The 22,535-nt window shown below is 44.1% G+C and overlaps 1 protein-coding gene across 2 annotated transcripts in view; it reads right to left on the bottom strand.

Annotated features, from left to right (window-relative positions):
* tmtc2b (transmembrane O-mannosyltransferase targeting cadherins 2b) overlaps positions 1–22,535 on the bottom strand; it is an 83,641-nt gene that overhangs the window by 20,457 nt on the left and 40,649 nt on the right. For both annotated transcript variants that reach the window (XM_079270949.1, XM_079270950.1), the window contains exons 3-7: positions 9,249–10,095; positions 7,438–7,552; positions 6,889–6,974; positions 4,926–5,110; positions 4,022–4,100 (exon numbers count right to left, since the gene is read on the bottom strand). In XM_079270949.1, coding sequence (XP_079127075.1) covers positions 4,022–4,100; positions 4,926–5,110; positions 6,889–6,974; positions 7,438–7,552; positions 9,249–10,095 — 1,312 coding nt within the window. The remainder of the gene's footprint in view (positions 1–4,021; positions 4,101–4,925; positions 5,111–6,888; positions 6,975–7,437; positions 7,553–9,248; positions 10,096–22,535) is intronic.

Below are 22,535 nucleotides of genomic sequence, written 5' to 3'. Positions count from 1 at the left end.
TGTGGTAAAATTCCACTGGAACTGGAGCAGACAAGTTGTTTGGACTGGAGTGGACCGACACTTTAATTCTGAGAGGATTAGGTCTAATCTCTTCCCTCATAGGAAACAGGTGTCCCACGCCTAATCGCAGCTCTGGGACCTTTTTCATGATTTGAAAACACACATTCCCCTTTCCCTGCGAATGAGCAATACCGCTGTGTATTAATACCTCTTAACGCACGAGTGTGTATCCACCTCCCCCCTTGAGATGTAATGCGATACATGAGAATATATTTTCAAGATGATATCCATCAGTACAGCCTGATGTTTCAGATTTAAGTGTTGGAAATCCATAAAGTTGTAGCTACATTGTCGCAAATGTCCTTGTCACCAGCTAACATCAAATAGAGCAACAGAATGGATTAGAGCAGAGGTCTTCAACAGGGGGGTCCGTGAAATATTTGGTTAATTAGACAATAAAAAAATTTAAAAAATAATAAACAAATCTCTAAACATGAATGTGTCCATCATTGTAATAGTTCAGTATTGTATGCAAGATAACAGGTATCTTTATGCATGGCAGTGGCACGAATAGGCCATCACTCATTTTCCACATTTATGTTTAAAATGAAAACATCAATTTGAATAGCTTGTATGCATGATTATCATGCAATTGACAGACAATGTTGATATTGGCATATCAGCTGACAAGGTATGTTTATAAATGGCAGTAGCACGGCCTCCCTACTCACTGTACCTTGCACATGTTTAAAATAAAAACATGGACATATGAACCTGTGTATTATTTGAATAGCTTAGTATTGAATGCACAATAAAGAGGTATGTTTATACACGGCACTAGGCCCAATTTAATATAAAACACAATTGTATACAATATATATAGTCGGGGGTCCCTGCTCCATCTCTCTATCAGTTTGGGGGTCCTTGGCCTGAAAAACATTGAAGACCCCTGCAGTAGAGGATCTCCATATTGTTGTAAAATAGAGATTTATTTTTAAGCTTCCAATATTCCAATAGCCAGTTTGTCCCCCCCCCCCCCCCCCCCCCCCCACCTGCTCCAATGTGACATTATACAAAAAATACTGAATAACTTCAGGTTAATGAATCATCAATGTGTTTGATGGACAGGATTATCTGGATTTTTAGAGATTTACCAGCGACCCAAGGCACCGAGCTAAACGAATGGACGTACAGGCCTGTTTTGACACGACCGCTTCATTAGTTCGTGGCTTTAAACGTGGCAAAATGACTTGCCTCGCGCTCGCGGCAGCAAGACGTCTGTATGAGATTAGCACAAACATCAACGTGCAATTAGAAGTGGCATTGAATCAGAGGAGCTGAAAAGCAGCCCCTCGGAGTCGAACATTCCTCGGCCCCACCAGAGAGTGTTGGAGCGAGACCAGCAGGGTGCAGATTACCACCCAGGTCTGCCTCTGATGAAAGCCTCTGATGAAAGCTTCTGCTGCCTGGCGTCTGACAAACAGCATCAGAGCAGCGCAGCGAGCGAAAGCTGGAGGCGTGTATGAGCAGGTGTGCCAAATGCGCAGATTCAGCGAGTGAAACAAGACGATGCTGCAGACATCACAGATCTCTGGCTCAGTGCCTCCATTACAGACGCAGCGCTGCTCCTTAACGCTGACTGGAGCTTTCAACAACATTTTGACATAATCTCGGGAGCTCTGTCAAAATGCATTTTGCCAACATGTAAGCGAACCCGTGGCACTACCAAGTCTGGATTACAGACATCCCAGGTTTCGAGTGTGTGTGTGTGTGTGTGTGTGTGGGGGTGGGTGTGTGTGTGTGTGTGTGTGTAAGCAGCTGCATGTGCGTGAGTGAGAGAGAAACAAAGCAGGACGGAGACGGGGAGAGAGAAAAAAAAGAGTAAAAAAAGCAAGGAGAAAGCAGATATAATGAGCCTGAAAGCAGCTGTTCTACAGCTGTAATATAACAAGCTGGCTTGTTATATTACAGCTGTAGTGAAAAGCTAATTAACTCTGTTTAACATATTATGAAGCTGACTACTGTCTCAAAACGCAGTTTAGCGGCATTAAGTCGGGTTCGATTTCTTAAAGAACGACTTCACTGATATAAATGGTTGTTTGTTTGATGTCAGATTTTTTTTGACAATCTACTTTATTCTAGCACTCGTTGAAACTTTTTCCGTGGGCTTAACCCAGTGCAAGGCCTTCTCTGCTGGCCTAGACAGAATCACAAAGTTATATCTATTTCATAATTTAATAATTTTTCATAAATACACTACATGCATTGTAATTGTTTTCCCCATTATCTTATGTTCTCATTGCACAGCTACTGTCTTCCTCAGTTGCTCTGCTTGCAGTGCTGCTTGTTTTAAATCGAGCTTTTATCCAATCAGATCTCTCCTCTGTGTCTCTAGATAAGAAGAGAGGCCCGAGGCCTGCAGACTCACAAGTGCATCCATGTGCAGTTCAAATGAATGGGGATGATATTGTTGATTGTCATAGTCTTCAACCAATCAGATCTTTAGTTTGACATGTTGGGCGTATTCTTTGACGTGTCAGCGCCTGCTAGCTGGCCTACAAGTACGTGATTGGTCAGTGGGCTAGCCTGACGTGTTGGGCGGTGACCATGCCAAACGCATTACACCTATTCAAGAAATACAACTGGGGAGGCTCGACTGTCTTCACTGGCGTCCATGAATCGAGAATGACTTCTTACTGGAACTAAAACGCACGGATGCACTGAACAACCGAAACAAAGAAAGGTGGATGGACTTTGTCTTTAAATAGTGAACAGCAGCTCTCGTAAGTCAACTGCATTTGTTTTTACATCTGCAGTAGCTTTAATATGTTAATATATCATTATCTGTACAACTTGTTTTTATGAAGATGGATTTTTGTTTGGTTTTATATGTGATAGGATATATTGTTACGTCCAATGTTGCTCTGGGGACACATTTAGTTGGTACACAGCAACAAGAAGACACGTGAAGCGGCAGAAGTCTATATACTCCGCGCAAAGTGTTAAAGTTAAGTTTAAGTTCAAGCGTTTAAGTGATCATCTTTAAAGATTCATGTGTTTCCAAGTGGACTCATTTTCCCTCTCGGTGTTGACAGACGAATAAATCCGTCAGTAACAAGAACTACGGTTTCGTGTATTTCTTGGAACGAGTGATCGTCCCATGGCTCGTTTCTACTCTGTTAATGTGTCTATGGTGTACATCGTTCCCTCTGATGTGAATGATATTTGAATGAATCAGTGTGCGGTGGAATGCATGTTTTAGCGCGGCAGTTTTTTTTAATGCATTGTCCGTTAATGACGCAGAGTTCATGTATCTGCACTCTGCAGTTAGCGTATTTACAGGTGTTGAGCTTCATTTTTACACGAAACAAATAATAACCGTAGCTGCGGCGTAATCATGAGGTTAGGTGGTTCAACCGCAGGACAGCAGCGAAGGGCCGGGTATAAAATGCACGGCCCGCCACTGGCTTAACCTAAACACCAGGCTGCAGAACGCTAGAGTGAGCGTAACCTAGTTTTCATCTTCATATCGAACAAGAAAGGGCTGAAGCTAAGCCCCAGCTTTCTAGAATCACAAACAACAACCATTCTATTGGTTTTGTGTTAACTTATCCAACTGATTTCAACTTACGTTTTTGGGGCAAATTCCCAAAAGTGTGGAAGATCCCTGCTCCACAGTGGGTGTTAGTGAGCCTAATGCTACCCCACAGTCAAAGCTGCAAGTGTAAAACAGCTAATGGGGCTGTAAGCAGTGGTCTTACTTGTAATTAGTAATCCATTAATTCTCATTAAAAGTCTGGCTCAGTTAAAACGCTGCCTGTCCGGAAGAAAATAAATAGTTATTTGTTTAAAGGGACCGTGCACAACAAAGTCAAACAAAAATGAATGAGGTACAGCAGCCAATTGTTCCATAACACTCCAAAATAAACTTTGACTCCTAAATACCGCTGACTGTTCTATTTCGTGGACTTAAAAACGACAGCTTTTATGCTCGTTATTGTAAAACATAAGCAGCTCTTACCCATCATGTTGTAGAGGCTCTGTGGTGCAAATTGTCTTGGCATTTTCTGTATTGCTTCTTTAAACACTGTGAGGGCCTCCTGTGAATGAAACAAATAACACAAAAATAAAAAAAAAGAGAAGGCGGGGGATGTTTGCATTAGAGACCCAGCCAGAGGAACTGGCGCGGCGGTAACCAGTCATCCCTCCCCTGCAGCCGGGGCCCTGACACTGTGAATACACAGCGTGGAATTGGGGGTCGCTGGGAGGCTGCTTCATACAGAATCGAGCAGAAAGGGCCTATCCGCAGAGTCACGGCTGTTAGAAGGACTAGAGCGGCGCCACACATTTGACGCTGGGATGTATAGCGTGTAGGTCCAGCGATTCACCTCAGAGTCCCTCCGAATTTAAATGGTAGAAGGAGCTGGAGCTACTTTATTGCTGAAGCTGAAATGTTGCGGTTAAAGACCGGAGGAAGTGGGACTGCTCTCGTCTTCCGGCATGCCAACAATTTACGAAAAAGCCCTGATTGAATCTGCAGTTGTGCTGCTTCGATCCTGATTGAATCGGTGCTTATGTACAGTATAAATGTGCAGCGTTGGAAAAACGGTGACTTTAGCCAGCACTGTGGGTCTTCAGAGGCATGAAAGAGAGTTCATCAGTTAGAAACAGCCCGAGGATTGTCTTCTTTGGGTCCATCACCAACAAATAACATATCGACTGACTCATCCTATCTCACCGTACTGAAAACAAATATGTAAGTGAAGGAAATGAGAGTAACTCAGCACATAGCTAGGTCTGACATGTGTATATCTCTGTATTTACTTCAAATGATCACAGTCCCGTCAACAGTACTACGCCTGCCAAGAAAGTGCCCAGCACGCTGAAATATTTATGAAATGCACAACTGTGAAATCGAGGTTTACCTCCTGGTGTCCCTGTTCGTGGAGCAGCTTGCCCATGTTGTACAAGCAGCTGGTGACTGAGCTCTTGTGGGCGTGGGGGTCCTTCAGGTTTTCGTCGGGGATGTCGGCGCAGGTCAGGAAGGTGCGCTTGGACTCATCTAGGCGACCCTGATTCATCAGGATGATGCCGGTGTTCAAGTAGGCCGCTGTTGGGGAAACAAAACGTGGACAATAGCGTGAGTCCTGGCTGAGCGCCGGTAACGTTCAACCAGATTCACGGAGGCGTACACTGTACACCTGACTTCATGCCTACAACTTCCACGACTGCAGCTTCCTCCACAACGCCCAACCTCCTCCATGTGCGGTGCATTTTTTTGTACTGTTGATTTAACTAGACAATATTTATGTGTTTATTAAGTAGGGTTCAGTTAATTAAGTAGAAACCTTGCTGCTTGGACTTATGGAGAGCTTCCTCAAAGAGAAGAACCTGTTCCGCCAAATCTAACAATATAACCATTTCCCCCAAATGGTCATTTCCTTCTCAGAAGTGTCTCTCACTGACCTGCATCCTCACAGATCAATGGTGCTGAAAAGATGAGTAATGGCTATTTCTACATTCCACATCTGAGGTGGAACAATAAACCACTGTTGCTCTTTGTAATGCTTCACTGTGTATTTGGCCGTTGCGTGTGCATCCTGTGGGATACTTTGGATGCTTGTTAAACTTTTTCCTTGAGTGGTCAGACACTAATAATCAATACGCAGCGGTGAGAGTAATTAATCTCTGCGGACCTGCCTCTCTAAACAACTCTGTCATGTCTGGTTGTTGGAATAAATTAACTTGTTACAGAAGATCAATCTGGAGGGCTCTTCTATAGGGTGTTGACATGTAATCAAGTTTAAAGGGGGGGGGGGGCTGAGAACCAAACAGCCTTTTTTTCTTCCGATCAAATAAGTGGTCTTCTTCCGCTTCTGTCTTTGGGATTTGTTATCTTAAAAGCTCACATTGTTGTATCTCCACATCCTTACTCCTCACAGTCTCATCGTTGCTACATGGTGTTGCATTAGATGGTCACGATAAATGGGCTTTTTTTCCCCCATTGCATGGATTTGCAATGAAAGCAGAACAGATAAGAAACACAACGGATTGACAAAAGAAATTAGGAATTTGCTCTTTTAAACTGATTTTCTGTATGCAGCAAATGTGTCACAAATCAACAGCACTTTATCACAAAAACAGCCTCGCTCTGAATATTCAATAAAAAAAAACGCTACAGTTTTCACTAGTTAGCTCCCAATTAGTCAGCGAGTAATGGTTCAACCTTGAGAAACGCTTTTAACCGTCACATTAACATCCTGCCTCGAACATGTCTGCCGCTTGAGGTAACTAATTAAGCTCGTTATCGGCTATAACAGATTGGATAATTGCACGCTGAATGGAAATGTTCTCGTCTTACCGCGATCTTGATGAGGTGGATAATTCATCCAGGGAAGGAAGGAGACGTTTTAAGATTCTCTGTTCACCTGCCATTGACTGACGCCCAGAACAACGGGGAGCTCATTTATTGCATGATCAGGTAAGATTGTGAGCCATTTGTTCTAAATCAACCTGCTGAAGGTGACAGCGTATGAAAAACGTACCGACAGCAAAATCTCACGGGACAGAGAGGAAGAGGAACTGGGAGAACATAGTAGACGCAGTGATCGTGGGAGGGATGATGTGAAATGAGAGACTAATGGCCTGAATTCATATTAAATGACATCATGCAGTTGCTTGGTCTGTTGACACGGCTTTGGCTTTGAAAGGCAGTCAGACGGCTGTGTTGAATGTTGAATTCAGTCGCACACCCACTGCCCTTTGCCACCTACTCCTCTCCCTTCACATAGCCACGGCCGTTGTTCCCTGTTGCCTGGACACAGCGCAGCCGCAACCACAAGAGCTGGAGATTGTCAATAAAAAAAATAAATAAAGAGCTGTACTTACAAGCCAGAGTTGGCCGGCTCCCAATGGCCAACTTATAGTAGTGGAGTGCCTCTGAGAACTTGTTGCTCTCCTGTAGCAGCAAACCGCTGAAACAGACAAAAGGAAAGACGGCACAAGCAGTTTAGAGCTTTCAAGAACTCAAAAGGAGGAGATGTTTGAAAGTTAAAAAGGCCTCTGTAAAAAAGCAGCTGATACAAGTGAAGAGGAAGATTTAGATCTCAACAAACCGCAGACACTTGAGCACACATTGAGTGTTGGCTGTGGATGTTTTGTGTTTGGCCCTCAGGCTAACACAGCGTCATTAATAACCCTGTCAGACAGACAGCCCTCCGGGGAATACAAGACAAGACGGCACTTCCTCTGAGAGAACTGCTCTGATCAATGGACCCACGCATGTAAAATGAGAACGTGTCCATTTGTTCGACACACTCCCGAGTCATTCAACCAGCCAGGAGCGGAGACACAAAGAAACTCAGCAGCGGCGAACGAACGTGAGCATTAAGGATAATGTAAAGCACAACACAGCAGTATGATGAAACACGAACTCACAGGTTATACAGCATGTCAGCCATGTTGCTGCGGTAATAGAGGGCATTTCTGTACGCCTGCTCAGCCTCCTCCATCTCGCCCTGGCTCTTCAGGACATTTCCAAGGTTGCCCCATGCTGACAGGTTACAATAGAAAAGGTTAATCACACAGAGTGAAACAGAACATTTGTGGCAACCTTCTGAAATAACTTGTTTTTCAGAATCTTTAAAAGCTTTTTAGATTTCAAAGCATCAGGAGAGGACATTTCTGTGGCAGGCAATCATTTTCACGAGTTCTGTGTTTTTTTTTTAACCTCTAAAAAGAACGACATTGTGGGCAGAGACAGGCGGGGGAGGTTTGAGCCAAAAGCACTCGTCAATCCTACGTCGGTGGGTATGAAAAGAAGACCACCACAGAGCTGTTGCACAGCGAATGGCATTGGGGTCTGAATGGCAGGAGTTCAGCAACTGGCAGGTGAAATAAAGTTGCTAAGAGCTTGTGCAGAGACCATGGAGTGTGAAAATAAATGTATAGGGGAGCAGAAGAAATAATCAATGGATGTAAAATAGAAGCCAATGGCAATGGGTATATAACATAACATCCTCTTTGATCTGTTTTTAACAAGGTTACTTTATAGTCTGCACAAACTCAACTTGAGTAACTATGAGTCAACAGAATGAAAGGTCTGAAAAACAATCATTAAAATAGATAAATCGGCCTAATGACGTCATTGTGCATCGATGGTGTTATATTATACGGTTTCTTCTTTCATCTCCACAAAGTAGTATTGAATAAAGAAGATCAAATCTTGGCTCTTTCTGCTTTTGTTGACATGCATTTAAAGTGCTAAAATATACAGTGTGCCCTTCAGCAACGTATTTACAGTATTTAGTTGTTGAAAATCCAAACATCCACGGGATCCCGGAAGAATATTCAGCATGAACAGAGAAAAGCAGAAAAACAACCCGAGCGTCCTTCGTTCCACTGCGCTTCAGTTGTGCACAGATGAGCTCGTGAAGTGTCTTTCACAGGGAACAATCCAACGCGTGTGTCCGTGTTTGAGGTCGGGTTCTGTTCAACTCTCATATTAGCAATAACGAATGTGAGTTGGGGACATTGCTGCTGCTCTGTTCGGGCTGATGGCCTGCCAAAACAAACAGCTGTCACGCCTCAGCTCTGCTCAGAATCTGAGAGGGAAATTAGCTCACACAACATGTCCTTGCGAGTACCCTGCCCTGCTGCCCTGCTGCCCCTCCTCAGCAGCTCTGAGAACTTTGCTTCGGATAGAAATCTGTGTCCGATGACCTCTGAATGTGGAGGCTGCTGAATATTTCCTCCTCTGTTACAGGTGCCAATAAGAGACGGATGATTTCGTCCTTCCGAGTTAAACGGGGCATCTTGGTGTCATTAAACAGATCACATGCTGGGTATAAGAAGCTGTATGATAAAGTGGTACAACTCTGTTGTAGGCCTTGGAAAAGTAAAATTAAGGAAGAAGCCTCGAGTAGTGCTCCAGTCTCATTTGGCTTTTTAGGCACTGCCTTGTGAGCCCTTGTATATTCGGTGGTAAGGCTGAGTCACGAAGAGAAGACATTTTTGAAGCAGCTTGCCTTTGAATTATTCAGGGCGGCAGTAGTAGAGCGACAGCAGCACACATTATCAAATTCAAAACTGTGCCTAAGAGCTCGCTCACTATTCAACGAAATGTGTTGGGTGAAAGAGGGTTTTTTTGGTGCTGGAATGTGTATAAAAGTGCATAAAAGTGTGTACGTGCACATGCGAGAGCGGTTGCACCTTTGTGTGTGCTGATTTGAATGAAAGGGCCTCCTTACCTTTAGCAGGATTGACATAAATCCCAGACTTGTAGAGCATCTCCTCGTTCTGCCAGTCCCGGTTCCTCAACACAGTTTTGACACCGAAAAGAAGGAGGACGGCAGCGCTGCAGTACACCAACAGCGCCCTGGAGGACCTGCGTCGCAGACGGACGTACAGCGACCTCATCCCCACTGCCACCAGCAAGCAAAAGCCCATGCTGGGGATGTACAGTACTCTCTCTGCTATCACAAACCCCACATAGAAAAACAAGTTTGTGGCAGGGAGGAAAGGGATAGCCAACAGGCCCAGCGAGAACACCACGACATTTTCAGTGGTGGGCAGTGGAGTCCTGCTCTCGTAGTGCTTTTTGGTACCATTCTGGGCACTGTTAATGTGAGCGTCTGTGTGGGAATTGTTCAAATGTTCATGATTGTTATGTTGGTAACTGTGCCCATTGCTGTTCCCATTCCTGCCATTGGTGTAATGATGCGCTTTGCCATTGGTCTCCTTGCCTTTAGCCGCCTGGTGCGTCCACAGGCTGAACCCAGCCAGCGAGAGCAACCCAAGGTAGAAGACGACAGTGTGAATGTTCCTCCAATCGGCAAGGCTCCTGATCAAAGGCAGGGCGTCCATTGACCAATCGAAGCTGAGCGTGTTCGGGCAAAGGAGAAGCCACGAGTTGGCGGCGGGCAGGTAGGAAAAGGTTAGCGTCCTGGTGAGGAGAGAGGGTGAGTCGGCTGCCGGGTTGTCAGAGTTGGAGAAGTTGGGGGGTTTGTTACCCATCCAGTAGAAGCGGCCGGCCAACAGGACGGCTCCGCAGGCTGCCAGCAAAAACACATTGAGCAGCAGGTGGACGTTCTTTCTCTAAAGGACAAAGAAAACACAGAAACAGTGATCAAACCCTCAGTCCACAGGATAGGAGAGGAACGACTGTTGCAGAAAATATACTGCACATGTGGAAGCATCAAGCTAAACCTAGCTTTCTGGGTGGTTGTAATATTTATGACTCTTGGACCTTTACGTTTACTATGAACCGAGGCTATGGATTGGAAATTTATGAAAGCAAAGCCTGATTTACTTCGACTCTCAAGAAAATAAAATAGCTGCAATGGTACAGCTGCATAATCAGCTGCCATCTGGAACAAAATGAGTGTCCAAGACAGTTTAGAAAGTGTTGATTAAATAGAGTGGCTTTGATACATTTCTGTTCTGTTCTGTTTTGGCTGCTGCGCTTCATCCAAGAGGGGAAAAAAAACCTGCACATTGACTTTTCATTTAAGCCAGAACATGTCAATTAATCAATTTCTTTATATAAATAAGATGACTCTGCACCAGAATTTTCCATTCATGCACACATTCTTTTCCTCCATGGCCTCCATAGACATCTCAAAACAAACACAACTATTCATCATAGTACAGACTCGATATTAAACACTTTTCCAAATGCAGTGTTGGAATGCCTATGAAATATATACAGTGTGTTTGGTTGTTTAATACTTTGCCGTCAAAGCACTGAAAAATGACTGGACATATTTCCCCACAAGCATGTTTCCAAGTATTTTGTCAAGTTAGGACCAAATGACCTTTCGTATTCTGCTCATGTTGGAAATCCAAATAAATTTTGTTCTCTGGCTTTTTCTCACATCAGCAGCTGGAGAGCGCACAGTAATGTCCACTCGTGTCCCGTAGCATCCTCCATGAACTATGCAGCAATAGATGGTTCCATTAGTCGCAGGCGTCTAAATCTAAATCTCAGGGCATCACAGTCCTCGATTTCTTCTCGGACGAATTGCTTTTCATTACTTACAATTAAACCCGAGGCAACACAGGCTAACCCCACACTACTTTTATTCCAGTGGATGTGATCTCTCTTCATCTCTACATACCAAAAGGGCACAATCATGTCTCGTCTGTGATCATACTCTTCATATCACCACTGCTCTGGGGGTGTACTATTGATCCCCTTGCCTGTCCATTGTTATTTACAGATTGCATCTGTGAAGAGATGCTTCAATAACCTCAGGAGACATCTGACTGCAGGGCCAACGCTTTGTTGTCTGCTAATGATCACGAGCTGCAGCTCAACACTCAGGCGACAAGGAAATGAGACTGGAAACACAGGAGACAACACCGTGACAACACCATGACAGCTCATTACAATATGTGCTGTAGTGCAGCGGAGGAGGTGAACACGACAGCCGGAAAACACAATGCAATCAAACACGACGCGTTCGTATGTTCAGTGTGTATACTGACGAGTGAAAGCACCAGGTGCACTTGTGTGGTTGAAGCACAACACTGTGGTGCTGAATATTTGCATTCAATATTCATAGTAGTTTTTGAAAATATCTACATGTATAAGGTCAACTTTGTCAAACCCTCCGGGGGTGGCCTGACAACAACCCAGAGTGCAGTATCTCATGATGATCAGCCACTGCTGAGGAAGTTATATGGTTGCTTGGCAACAAAAGGTCATTGTTTCAATCCACATCACCATGTCTCATGAATATGAGCCAAAGGTGTTACAGTCAGCGCGCTATGAATGTAATGGGAAGACAGGAGGGAGTAAAGTAATGTCTAGTAGGAATCAATAGAAGGCTAGAATTATGAGACAGAGTTCAGGATTATTAAAGTAAGACAATGAACATTGAGGCTCTGTGAAGGGTGAAACATTTTAACATTTCAAGCCGTAATTAATCTACTTTAGCTGGAAACCTGCTGTGAAAACGGATGCTCCAGCATAACAACAGCAGACCACAGCTAAGCAACTGAATACAAAACAATGGAGTCAACAACAAATAATTGCAATGATCTCAATGCAATTAAAGATTAAAAACAGGGAAAGTACGAACATATGTTGCTATATTCAGATGCAACGGATAACTTGGTGCAAGGTTCCAGAAATAAGAGAAAAGTGGAGTTTTGTCTCGTGAGAATTCAATGTGACCGACTGAAACTGTGCCAGTTCAAGTGAAGGCTAGAACAGAAAGCACACGCGTCACGATGCAAGTCATATTGAAATGGTCTAGCATAAAATAAAACAAATAAGCCCCATTTCCTGTTGAACGAATATAACAGCATGGCTATGTATCATTCTAATTAGCATACGGTGACACAAAAGAATGCAGCATCTACGTTCCTGCTGATTGTGGGACTGACCGCTGAGGCCGGCTTCACCAAATATAAATGCATCCTTAAAGACAGGATGACATAGATCCTGTTATACAAGTCAAGAGAATGCCCTTCTGTATATTTTGGGTTTTGCACAGAGTAAACAAAGAAGATATAATGGAGGTGAAATGTGTTTTTTCGACAGAGCCAAGCTAGTCGTTTCCCCGTTTTCATCATTGGTGCTCAGAGCTACCGGCGGCTAGCTGTAGCTTCGTAGATGTCCCGTTCATGTGTCATGATGTCTAAATTAATACAGCCGATTGAATTAAACTTTAACAAAACAAGAAAAAAAGTTTGAAACAAACTGATGTGATACTCCAAGAATATCAGTGGCATATTATTATCCCCATGGCCTTCAAATGTAGAACTGTACAAAGTGCAGCCCACACTGAAAATCTGTCATCCGAACTCCATATGAACTCTTGGTACGGATGGATGGATGGATGAGTGCAGATTATCCTCTTCAAATCTCAAACACCAGGTCTCAATCAATCCCTAAAATCACTGGAGTGGCAAAAATGGAGGTCTAAGCAGGTGAGCATACATTCTTCAAAAGAAATGAAGGAGGCTGATGTGGTCTGTGAGGCCCAGGGGATGTACTTTGTGCAGACTTTGCCAGCGAGGCTTGCTGAGCAGGGTTAGTACATCTCAATCACTGCTTCAGCGAGATCCAGCTTGGATTCACGAGGCTCTTCTATAAGCTCTCAAGTCGCCTCTCTGGCCGAAGCGCCTGCTCATGAGACACCCCCTCAAAGTTATCTTAGAGCACTCTGGAGGAGAGACTGGAATAAAAGCTTCCTCTATTTTTAGAGCAAACAGGTCATCCAAAATTGGATGCGATATGTATGGGGCACTGTGCCAGGTTCCCAGAGAACATTCAATGAGCCAATTTATTTGGCCGATGGCCGATCTGTGCGGTATACCTTTGATTCTGCAGAGCTGCTTTGCTCCTGCTGCAACGAGACCACCGTCCGAAGGGCAACGAGGTGGCATGTGTGTTTCATGTTTTGTGTGTACACGCCTCCTAAAAGTGCTGACGACAACCTGGCACGGCTCCCATACATGCTCAAACCTGGCCGCCCCGAGACAAAAAGAGATGTCATCCTGACTCTTCCCAGACGCAGCGCACGCTGGGACACCAGCACCTTAACCACATCCACGTGTCGATGCTGAGGGCTGAGCCGGTGTTTCATTTACATTCTTGTGCTGCACTTCCACATTCAGATTCCCCCTTTCTCCATGCAGAATGACGTCTATGGGTGGTATTGAGAACAAAAAGACAAAACAATGCTTTGATTCCTCAGCAGTAACCCCTCTGCTCCTCCTCTTGGCCTACTTTTCCAACTGCGCTGCCTTAGGACAATAAATGTGAACGCAAAGACGTATACAGGCAGCAAGCAAACAGGACGTGCTCTCGAGATGATCTGGAGGACACATTACTGCTGCGACAACATGAACCTCATGTCTATTATCTCTTGAATGAACAAACATGTGCATCCTCCCTAATATGCCTGCGGTTAAAATGTCTACCATTCAAAAGCACAAGTTCAATTACCAGCCGGGCAACGGCTCCCTGGTCGCTGTAGCTCTCTTATGAAGGGGAAACCGAGGGGATTCCAGCTCTGCGTCTTTTGTTTATAATCCAGTTTAGTTTGAAATAAGTGGTTCAGCACAACCCCGTAGGAGGCTTTTTTATCCCCTTCCCTTTTGTGTTTCAGGCGCAATCAGTCCAGAATTGAAACAATTTAGCAGGCATGTGAATAAAATATCCTTAGAGATGAAATGCAAAACAGGCCAATTACGGAATCCCTATTCGTGCCTGTGCCTGCACCCCCCCCCCCCAATAGACATTAAGTTGAATTGACTGAAATGAAAACTCGATCTCAGACGTTTCTTTTTCTTCTTCTTCTTTTTTTTTTACATCCACTCGAGTGATGTGAAAAAAGGTTTGTCGGAAAATAAAGTACAAAAGAGCTCAGAGAGAAAATTCATTCATTATTTTGGAGAAAGTACTCTATTCTCCACACACAGGCTTTTTTATTTGCATAATTGGCTGATGCACACCATACCATTTTAAGAACAATCCATCACACGACACATCTAACTAGCCCATCAAACTGAAGCGCCGTGACTGGCTCACACTCCGGCGAGCTCCGAGAGAGAATCCTGTGAAAGAAGAAGTGGCATGTCTGACCTATCCCCTCCTCTTCATCATTACCGAGATCAATTGTCTGCAGAGGGCTTTTCATCAAGATCCGGCTTCACATTGATGGCCTTGTAATGGAAGTGAAAATGAGCTCCGGGTACCAATCAGAGAGAATAACCACCTTCAAAGCCTTCACACTCACACATACAGAAAGCTCAAATTGAATAAGAACACCGGATCCCCTTTAAACATTCTGCATACATCTTTCTAAGGGTTTGATGGATTTATACACTCCGTGTCCTTGTTCCTTGACCGCTGGAACAGCTAATCGAGCTTGTGGTTGATGAAGCACAAACGCACCACCTATCTTTTCTCCTTATCAGCTACAGCTGTTGTGATCCCCTCCTATGAGACAGTAAAGAACCGTTGGTTGTAAAATCATGATTGTTAGCAGGCAAGACAAGATAAGAACCCGACTATTGCACTTCCTAACAACGTGTTATGGATTACCAACAGCTGGCTCGTGTTTTCAAAATGTGATTAAGCTGATGCCTGACAATTTACTCCCACACACAGAACGTGTAAAGCTGCCCCATTTAGTTTCGGCCCATTTCATAGACATTTATGTCACAATAACAGAAATAAATTGGGTAACATTTCTGGCTCAATATAAAGACTGAAAAATGCACTTTTCTGTGTTTTTTGTGGGTGAGATGAGAGGAGTATATCGATGGTAATGAAACCAAAGCCAGCTGCCAGTTAGCTTAGCTTAGCATAAAGACACGGGGTAAACAGCTAGCCTGGCTCTTTAAGAATGTAAGAAAATCAGCCGACCAACATGTCCAAAGCTCATAATTGAACACGCTATAGCTCGGTTGTTTAATCTGTGTAAAATATGAAGTGTAAAAACAAGTGGTTTTATGGGGTTATTTCTTGGCTGGGCGAGTGGAGTCTCTAGCTAGGCTAAGCTAACTAACACCAGGCAAGTAAGTGAATAAGTGTATTTCCCAAAATGTGTATTCATTTTAATAAGTAACAGAGTTTTGATGAATTTAAAGCTAAAAGGCGACAGGTTCACTCACTTGACTTCGAGTTTGCGAACACCCAAGAAGTGTCTGTTTTTTGGGTTTTTTCTTTTCACAATCTGCTTTATAAACAGAGGTAATGAGCAGATCAGACCTTGAGTTATCTCAAGGCACACGTTATAAGTTCACATTCCGCAATTTGTCATGTAGCTAAGATAAGCAACATATTTGCTGTCATCACTTTAGGATAGATAACCTTCTCTAAATGACTGCGTGTGGGTGGAGTATATGGTTTACTTAAAGGCAAGAGGACAACTGCTGGGTCGCGGTCCGCATGGTGCGAAAGGTCATGGAGTGAAACCCCACAGCGGACCTGCCTCACACTGCTCATGATCAAAGCTTTAAACCCGTGTGAACCCATCAGGAAACCCACAGAGTCAGCTGGTCTGGCAGATAGGCAGAGCACAAAGATGGGAGAGGGAGAGGATCTGCCTCAGAAACAGCAAAGCCCCGGAAAAAAAAGGCCAATGAAGGAATCCGTTGGAGACAAGAAACAGACTTTTATTGACTGTGAAACATTAAAGTTAAAGAGAAGTTAAAAACATGCGGTTTCCAGTGGTGGGGGGGATATTGGTGTGGGACTACAGGGCGGTCGGAGAAAGTGGGAAAGAGAGCGAGAAGGGCAACGCGCAACAGTATGTGGCGCTGGATGAAAGCCATTGACAGGTTACGTTTCTGTGCTCAATGTGAAAAAGAGCAACATCTCTCCAAAGGCGCACTGTGAGAAAAAAAGAGTTGGAATTCAAACGTGTGTGGCGAAAGCAAATAAATTGAAGCATGAACATTTCCGACCAAGAAGTCGTAACAACACGCCAGCTCATGCTCTCTTGGTCAGCTTTTATTAACCATAATCATTGAACCAACACGGGCTCCATTTCTTTGTAAAAGCTTCACTGGACATTCCAGCTCGTCTCACCCCGTCTCACTTTGACGCACACTTATTTAAGATGTCCCAATCACGCTGCAAAATGCTCTTTGTTTCATGCTGAAGCCAGATGATCCTTGTTTAGGGGTCAGAAAGGGTCTCCCTCTCCCGATGCCATAATCAGAGTACCGTACATTTATTTTGTCATCAGTGGCAATCAGGCATCTATAGATTCATAACGGCACCGGAAAAAAACATATCTCATTCTGTCAACCAGAGGGTGCCTCTTCAGGGGATGAAAGCCAAACTTCTGGTTGAGTTTAAATGGAGAAGTGTGTTATAGGTAGGCAGGAGGAAGATGAAGGGACGGCCTGAGGCAAGGAACATAAACAGCTAATCAATGGAAATTCTTACACTTTGCCAAGTTCTCAGCTCAAATGTACGGAAAAGCAACGAAACTTCACACTTTTTTTACGAAAGTCACACCAGTTTGCCCTCTCCAAGTTCAACTCAAGCACCAACTTGAGCCTGTGCCATTTTGTTTTCGGTTATTTTTCAAAGTGCGTTGCCAGGTCACACAGCCTCATCGAGGTCATGCATCGTGATTTAGCAGAGGAACCGGAAAGTCGTGAAGATGAAACCGTTCTAAATCATCTTCATTAGCACTCAATACAAGCTGTCACATTTCGGGGAGAGGCAGACCAAACAATAAGGACATGATGACAATGGGAAAACCAAAGTCAACTCAAAACCCCTTAACATTTCATAAGACATATTTATTGAGTGAAACCACAGTAATGGTTTGAAAAATAAACAGTGTTCCTTATATTGGGTCTTTCGTTCCACGTATTTATTTGTACTGAGAGGGCCAACTAGACTGTGTGACCACTACTGCAGATTCGCTGTGACACGATGCTGATTCAAGCTCTACGGGGGGGGGGGGGGGGGGGGGGTTAGGGTTAGATGCGCTTTATGCTCCATGCTGCTCACGGACTCCAGAGCTTTTCCGAAGCATTTTGCCAGTTTGTAACCAAACTAGATTAGTCCTGTCCATGCATGGATTCACAGTCATTACTGTGCATTTGGGAGATCAGAGCCTTTGTATTGCATGCTTTTAGAGAGGCGGTAAGCTACTGCGGAGCATGCACGAATGAGACGCACAAAGCCGGAGTCCAAAGCTAAGCGGATGAACTGTCAAGAGAAATGTCAGAAGCTGGAAGTAGCAAAATTGCTCCGCTTGGATATTTTCTCTCAACCGCTTTTTGAAAATAGCTCTCTGGTGTGTCACATTACGTTGACCACCACGTCTCGGTGACAGCATGAGCTTTTTTTGTTGATGTTTGTACTGGCTAGTAACAAGCACAATAGGGACTCGGGAAACGTAAAAAAAAAGATGACTTGTGGTGTGTGGGATAATGACAAACTGCAGAAACAACAGACAACCATAAAGCACTCAGGTTCGAGATTCATCATCACATGATAGCCTTCCAATTTTTTTACCATTGGAACCTTGAATGTTTTTTCACAGATAATTGAAAAGCAATCTAAAGACAGAGGGAGTGTCTCTGTGAGACGACAGCCACGAGGCTGCAAAGCTGCTGGAATCCATATTTGTACTATAACAATGCCAAAACAATGTTAAGATGTGAAAGGGTTCATTTGTAATGATTCTCACATCCGAGCTTCGCTCAGCTTTACAGAGAGTTACAGCTTCATTGTTAAAGTCTCCGACACCTCACACCTCACTTTGCTGTTTTGTTTCACTCTCACCTTTCTCACTGTGCAAAAATGCTCCAAAACCCCCACTGTACACTACCTGTTCAGACAGAAATCAAGAGAATACGCACCTACGGATGAGGCTGTTCTTGAACCTGAATCCAATTAAAAACATGACGCTTTCACAGAACATCCAGCAGGTAGAATTAACTTGGAATACCGAAAGGGCACTGCGCCTCCACGTGTCTCCATGCAGACTTGAACTCCCACAAGGGCATGATAACTCAATTCTACACCGGTACGCTCCGAGATTACCAATGAATCTGCGGATTGAGAGCAGAATCTCCCAGATGTGCTGGTGCAGAAATCAAGCACCTGCATGTCTCCTTGATGAGGAACACTCAATCCTTCTGTGACAAGACGGTGACGGGTTTTCACAGCCTGTTAATTAATTATTAATCCTGAGGTAAAACAAACTGTGAATTTCTGTGAATATCAGTTATATTATGTGTCCTTTGGGCTAAGTTAATATGTTATTGCTCACAAAACCAAGACTTGGTCACGTATAACGACTCTCTGTACAACTGAATTTCCTTTTACAGATCCTATTGTTGAGGATTCTTTCCACAATTTGGCATCCATGTTTACAACCGGCAGATCGTCCCACGTGGCTTCGCTTTACTGCTGTTATAATCGCTCCAATGTGTCACGGAGGAGAAATTAGGGTTGGGCGTGGGCCAGAGTCTATTTAGTCCACACGGTCGACTGGATGTTTAAAGACAAAAAAACTGCAACTCAGCAGCAAAGCAAGAAGGCATTTGAAAACAATTAAAAAGTACTGTAGGAGCAGAAATGAGGGGGACATGGCTGGAGAGCAGCACTCTGTCTTTCATGGCTCGCATGCCCTATGGGATGAGAAATTGGAGAAAAAGAAGAAATGGACAAGTCGAGAATTTTGGAAATGTTTGCCTCACAGCTTTGTTCTTCAAAATTCACAGTGGAGTCTTTGTGTTCATCTCAAAGAAGAAACACATTCTTCATCAGAACATCATGTCTGGATATAGTGGATAAAACAGCCATTAAATACAGCACAACCTGTCCCGACCAGCCAGAGGACACCAAAGTGGTTGCTGACTTTCAATAATTCCTGGACCGTGTCCTGGATTTGTCTTCTTTAAGACTACATCATGGGACTTTTTTTTGTCACAGCAACTTGCCTGTATTTACAGACTGGAGCGGTCTGCCTTCAGGAGCCTTTCGTGAATACAGGACGCGATGAGACGATGCATTTGGCCCTTCGTTTGGTTCCCTTCCCTCTGTTTGTTGAAAGTGGCAGTTTGCCCAATCCACATGTGAACGATTTCAGTCCTCTTATCAATCAGGAAGGTTTTGCCGGCAGTTTATGGTTTATTGTCTTGTCTGGTTGTTTGCTTTGAAAATAATTCCTAAAAGACATATTTACTGCACTAAAAATACAAACAACGAGCATGAGAGAATTCACAAGAGTTCTGTAAAGCTGTCATAAGGCTTTCAGCTGTTCCAGTAGCTGTTCCTACCACCAGAAAATCCCCTCATTTAATTAAAATGAGGGGATTTTCTCCACCGTGAGTGTGTTATTTGCTGTAATACTTCTGGGTGAATCGATTATCTCTTGTGAAAGCTTAACGATTCAGGGAAAACCCAGTCCATATATTCAGGCCTCGTGCTGTATTTCACGATTTGTTTCTGATACCGACGTTTTCATCCTTTCTCTCCGCTTCCAACGTCTCACAGCAGGCACAGTGCAGGGTCACTGCGCTGGCTGTCGCCGGCACCCTGCCCGTCAGGCTCACTTAGACGTGATGAGCGGCCGGCTGAAGACCTGCCCGATCATCTGTGTTTGGAATGTCTTCACTCTGGCCCTGCTTCTGTACGTGATGTTCTTCAGAATGACAGACGCGAAGCGAGTTTCAAAACATATTTAACGGAGCAGTTTGACATTTTGTGTAAGATGAGGAGATCGGTAAAACTCGAACGACTGTCTGCTAAATGTGCAGCTGACGCTTGACATGGTTAGCTTAGCATAAAGACTGGAAACCAGGGGGGGGGGGGGGGGGGACAGCTAACCTCTGACCAGTCCGAAGGTACCGACATCTGCATACCAGTGACTCTAAAGCTGAATAAATAAGTCATATCTCTTCTGTTTTATCCGAACAATAACCTAAGAATAAAAAACAACACGTAGTTTTGTGCCGTACAGTTTCTTCTGGTTTTTTTTCAAGCTCACAGTGACTGCAAGACACCAGGTTATCTATTTCCTCGTTTCCATTCTATAGTAGCAAACTGCTTACTATTCCTTAAAGTTATACAACCTAAACATCGACCTGCATGACCTTTTTGTTTTCCTATGAGTGTCGTTCCATTATGCATGCCTCCCACCCATTTCCATGTCCAAACCAGAAGCGGTGGTGTGTATCCCCGTGAGAGCGGCAGGTGGGTGAGGGCAGGGGGCACAAGCTGAGCCCACCAGGCCCAATCCATCACACAGTGACGGGAGCCATTAGAGCACGGAGGAGCATCTGTGGAGCCCCAGGTAAGAATGCATTGTCTGGGCTGTGTTTCCTTTCACCTCATCGAACACACAGCAAGGGTATGTATGGGCGTGTATCTCACACACACACACACACACACACACACTCACACACACACACACCTTGGAGTGTAGCCTGGCACACATACATATGTTCCGAGGGAACTCACTTCTCACATCTTCCCTCCCTGAGTTCAGAACTCGCCGGCCTCACCAGCTCCACGACACCTGAGCTCTCTCGCCCTCCAGACACATGACACACACACACACACACACACACACACACACACACGTCAAAAGCAGTGACCTTGCACTAATAGCCAAAGTGTGAACAGAAAATGGGAGGTGTGGAAAGATAAACTGTGTAAGCTTGACATTCACCAAGGGCCAGCTGGGTCCTGTCCCAGATTTTGGAAATCATTTTCCAGCGGCAGCGTCACCGGACGTGAACAAAGAGCGATCACAGAGGAACACCTCGAGCTTCTCTGAAGACACATCTGAGCCCCTTGTGTACTGATTGATGTACAGCTTTGGAGTTACATCACCGAGATATTGTTCCTCTGTGTCCAGTTTACACTTTTCAAAGCATCAGATTTCTGTGTTTTCAAAGGGTTGTACTCGTCATCGTCACGTAAGAAGTGTCAGCCCCGTTGGGACTGCGTGTCATACGCACCTGCATGTCCACAGCATTGTCTCTGCAGTGTGAAAGGAACTCGCTGACATTTTCTCTCTCTGGGTAAAAATGTGGACACGGAGAGTAGCACTATGTGGGCAGCACTGTCAAACAGAAGAAGAATGGATGCTCATGACTAAATGAAAGAAAAGGAGTCAAGATGGAGTGAAAATGTTAACGTTGGTCTTGTTTTTGCTGGAGTCTGTGTTCAGGCAAATTATACATGTCTTCAACTGTCCAAACATTTATTTGAATGGGAAACTAACAAAGAAAGAACAGCTCAGTCCTCAGGACTGCGAGTTCTGATTAAAAAGCATTCCTTCCTACACTAAATTAGGAGCTCTAATTGTGTTTCAGTGTCTCTCACAGAAAATGAGGCTATTACTGTGCAGGGAACGGTCTCGTAAAAAGCACGTTTTTCCACATTAATCGTGGTAACACCGCACCCTCACGATTTTGTGCGCCGTAAACTCATTGCTTGGGAGTAGCTCGATGCACAAGAACACAGTAAACTATTTAATGATGCTTTGTTTTCGCCACATTTGAAGACAGCACATGTCTTAGAGATAAGTGACTGTAGCTGTAGACTTACACTGGTTATCAACACTGTATGTGCTGGTGGGCTCAGGCTAATGACTGGAGGAAGGAAAAAGGAAGCGGGTAATGACTGTTGAAAGGTATATCGGAGATTATAGGTCATACAAAATTAAGTTGCAAGCTAGTGCAGGCAGGTTCTGTAAGAACCAGGTGTTTTGTGTGTATATATATTCATAAAAAACATCTAAAAGTGCAGATGGGTGACGTTTTAGAAATGTTATTCGTGCATGCAAAGGTTCTCTTAATCTTGATCTCTTAATAAAAGCTTTCCCCAGAGATGTCAGAGGATGCCAAGAGCTTCAACTCCAGCGCCACCAATAAACCCAACGTGTGCTTATTCAATTACTGTCCAGGCACTATTGTTTCCCTCTCGCCGCCTCTCTTTAATTATTTTAGCGAGAGAGGATCCTGTACCACCAAATGAACAAGATGCAGAAGCAGTCCTAAACTAGTATTAGCTTTTTACGCTGAATGCATTGTGT

This window comes from Melanostigma gelatinosum (genome assembly GCF_949748355.1).
Source record: "Melanostigma gelatinosum genome assembly, chromosome: 1".
NCBI lineage: Eukaryota > Metazoa > Chordata > Actinopteri > Perciformes > Zoarcidae > Melanostigma > Melanostigma gelatinosum.
Note: the sequence above shows the minus strand (reverse complement) of the source record. Positions and strands in the feature narration are given on the sequence as shown.